At 35.4% G+C, this 3,425-nt stretch overlaps 1 protein-coding gene across 1 annotated transcript; it reads right to left on the minus strand.

Moving 5' to 3' along the window:
* Nucleotides 1-1,000: 1,000 nt before the first annotated feature.
* On the minus strand, nt 1,001-3,080 carry LOC141684603 (epoxide hydrolase 2-like). Its single transcript, XM_074489656.1, has 3 exons — nt 2,560-3,080; nt 1,702-1,943; nt 1,001-1,385 (listed from the first exon to the last, which is right to left on the minus strand). The coding sequence occupies exons 1-3, from the start codon at nt 3,031-3,033 to the stop codon at nt 1,139-1,141; spliced, it is 963 nt and encodes a 320-aa protein (XP_074345757.1). The 5' UTR covers nt 3,034-3,080; the 3' UTR covers nt 1,001-1,138.
* Nucleotides 3,081-3,425: the final 345 nt, after the last annotated feature.

Consider the following 3,425-nt stretch of genomic DNA (forward strand, 5'->3'; position numbering starts at 1 on the left):
AAATGTATTATTTTAATAATTGGATGTAACGACACCTATAATAGTTGTTTTAAAAGCCCCTTTTTCATATTATTCCAAATTTGAAGTTGAATTGTCTAAAGTCCATCAACAATGATAGTCTCCATTTCACTTGTTGTTCCATAATATAGTGGCGCATCTGTCTATAATTATAATTTTATACGTTTATAAGACGAGTTTGAAGTAAAATGGGATGATCGGGGAAGAAATAGTGATTTGAAATTAGAAATGTGAAAATTTTAAAATAGAGTCGTTTTAAAATATAGTAATGGTTGAAAATGATCTAACAGATAATTTTATTCGATGATTATAAAATGAGATAAAAAAAATGAAGGTTGAATTAAATTATATCTTATTTCGGTTATTATAATTTAATCACATACTCCATGATATCATCGGTAGGGTGACTACAAAATAGCTCAGATATATATGCTCATTAGGACCGTCAAAAAAATTCGAAAAACCTGATATTCGTCCGAAAAATTCGCATTCGAGAAAAATCGGATATTATCCATATTCGAAATAAAGCGGATATTATCCTTATCCGAATCTGGGATATTCGAATCCGAAATCAAATACATGTGCGATATTTATATTATATAAATATATAATTTAAAATTTATTCTATTAGTTTATAGTGTGTGTATATGCATTAAATAATATATTAATATGAATTTTACATGATTGTACACATATTTTATACATATATAAATATATCATTTGAGTTTAATCGTAAAAAATCTTCTAAAATCATCGTCAATACGGTAGGACCATCAAAAATATTCAAAAAATCCGATATCCGTCCGAAATATCCGCATTCTTATCCGAGAAAATGCGGATAATATCTGTATCTGAAATAAAACGGATATTATCTGTATTCGAATCCGAAAATTGCGGATGCGGATACGGATATAGACATAAATTATCCGTTTGACAGCCATAATGTTGAGGAAATAAATATGTAAATTTTAAGGCTCCCTCACAAGACATAAACACCTATCATTGAAAAACACAAATCCTGTCACTTAGATATGGTCATGAACACAATAGAGTGAAAACACTTCAACATCATTCATCAATCAAACAAAACAAGCATGATGATTTCTCTAATATGAAAAGCTTAAAACTGCTTAAGAAATTGGTAGATGTGGTTGTTGATCTCATCAGGCTTTTCTTCATTGATGAAGTGGGCTGTACCTTCCATCACAACAACTTCCTGCAGCAACGGAACATATTTCTTGAATCCACCATTGTGTATAAATTCCTTGGCGCCCGGTATATTGTAAACTAAGTCCAATTCCCCAACGATGAATTTGGTCGGTACTTTTACCTGAGCGCTTGTCCATGGCGCAGTAAGTTCCCATGTCCTGCACTCAAGCATTCAAAGTTTTTTTAAATATTTTGCTTAAAATTGATAACATAAATTTAAATCCTCTTGCACTCACATATGTTATAACTTTTAACCTGAGTCCAGGACTCTCCTCTTATTCATACATTCACATTTATTGATTCTAATTACACACATTGCGAATGTCTAATTTTCGTGGTACTTTCTTAGTTGAAAACACAAATGACAACATGCAATGTATCAGAAAATTAGTTAGACGTGAACAAAGGCAGACCACGCCCTGGCCATGAATTAAACAAGCTACAGAAACAAGAAATTAGAGAGTGTTAACTTACAAGTCGAAAGCTCGATAATAGTTGAGGGGACCAGTGAAGCCAGTTTTCTCATATTTGGAGGAATAATAGTTGAGATCATCTTCAGATAGCCAAGATGGCAGGGGAGAATCTGTTGAGTCTCCATTAAAACCCTTTCCCTTGGGGAAGTACCATGGAGCAGGATCGCGGTGTGACAAAAACTTCTTCAAAAATGTTTTTGTACCGATATTATTTGCGATTTCTGCTTCCATATCTCCTGGTTCCTGCAATAGGATATTGTCAAGTTTTAACACACCGGTTCTGCTTCTGGAATCAATTTACTGGGGCCTAACAAACGAATTAGTACTTAAATATTAAGAAATTATAGATTATACTCATATTGAGAAATGATATAAGTTGAGAGTAGCTAAGTGGTAATTTAGCAAAAAAAAAGGGAGTAGCTCAGTGGTTGGGATATCTTTTTATCGTACCAAAGGTCCTGAGTTTGAGTTCCATTATCGCCTATATCAAAAATTTATGTTGAACATATACTAATGAGTATCCTTAGACTTAATAAAAAAAATATATTGAGAAATGATACCGTATCTTAAAAACGCATTTGGGAATTGAATATGCAGGATCAATTTAATTTTTTTGTTTGCCGAGAGGATCCCGATATTTAAAATATTACAAACAAAAAAGGTAGGTAACTGATAAGGATATAATGAATAGAGAAATAAGCAGTCTGGCCTGTAATTGGAATTGCTTGACTACACCGACAGCTCTCAATTCTCTCGAGCTCTTACGAGAAGAGCATCTACCACAATACGAAATTTAGAAACACGAATTTTATGTAATGTTAAACATATGATGATAAGAGTGATGAAAGTGGAGACTAACCTGGAATCTAACCATGTAATGATCCTCACCATAAAGAGCTTTCACACCATCCACCATTTTAATGTTAGGATTCCTAGGCGAAAAATGAATACTCAAGCTAACAAAAGCTTTGACTTTATCAGGCCTAATCAAGTTCAAGTACCACGCTATGTACGCACCCCAATCATGCGCCACCATAAACACCTGCTCATTGGGTGCAATCACATCCAACAATGACACAAGATCACCAACAACATGGATCACGTCAAACTTGGACGGATCATCGAGTGGCGCCCCCGTGGTGTCTCCGTAGCCACGGAGGTCAGGCGCCACTGCACGGTAGCCATGAGAGGCCATGAAATGAATCTGGTGGCGCCATGAGTACCATAACTTAGGGAAGCCGTGGATGAAGAGTACTAGTGGTCCTTGACCTTTTTCGGCTATGTGAATGTTGAGGCCATTGGCGCTTATCATTTTGTGCTCAATGCCTTCCATCTTGACTTTTGAGTTTGAGAGGAGGGTGAGTGACGAAGAGAGAGCAAGTGACAGTAATTTATAGATGAAACGTAAGGGACTATAGGTTACGGTTACAAATTGTAACGTTCGGGGATGGAAGACCTGGGCTTATGTGGGAAATGTAGTTGCGTATTTAAGTCCAGTAGCAAAGATTTGGAGTTCGGTCCATCAAATCAGGTGTGGAGCGGGGAAGCCCTAATAGATGATAGTGGTTATCTTCTTCTGGTGCGTAACTGCCTCCTACCTGGCGCGGACGAGCATAATTCGGTTTTGATCAAAAATCAAACCGTAATTAAATTTATTCGGTTTCTAAAATTATAAATCAAAATCAAACCAAACACAGTTGATGATAGTTTCGGTTTTTAATTATG

This window comes from Apium graveolens, chromosome 9 (genome assembly GCF_009905375.1).
Source record: "Apium graveolens cultivar Ventura chromosome 9, ASM990537v1, whole genome shotgun sequence".
NCBI classification, from domain to species: Eukaryota; Viridiplantae; Streptophyta; class Magnoliopsida; order Apiales; family Apiaceae; genus Apium; species Apium graveolens.

What these genes read in the sequence shown, in the direction of transcription:
- LOC141684603 (XM_074489656.1), bottom strand. Translation starts at nt 3,033, where the DNA reads ATGGAAGGCATTGAGCACAAAATGATAAGCGCCAATGGCCTCAACATT. An exon ending in ATTACATGGTTAGATTCCAG is followed by an intron (nt 1,944 to 2,559) that starts GTTAGTCTCCAC and finishes ATCCTATTGCAG; the next exon opens with GAACCAGGAGATATGGAAGC. An exon ending in TATTATCGAGCTTTCGACTT is followed by an intron (nt 1,386 to 1,701) that starts GTAAGTTAACAC and finishes GCTTGAGTGCAG; the next exon opens with GACATGGGAACTTACTGCGC.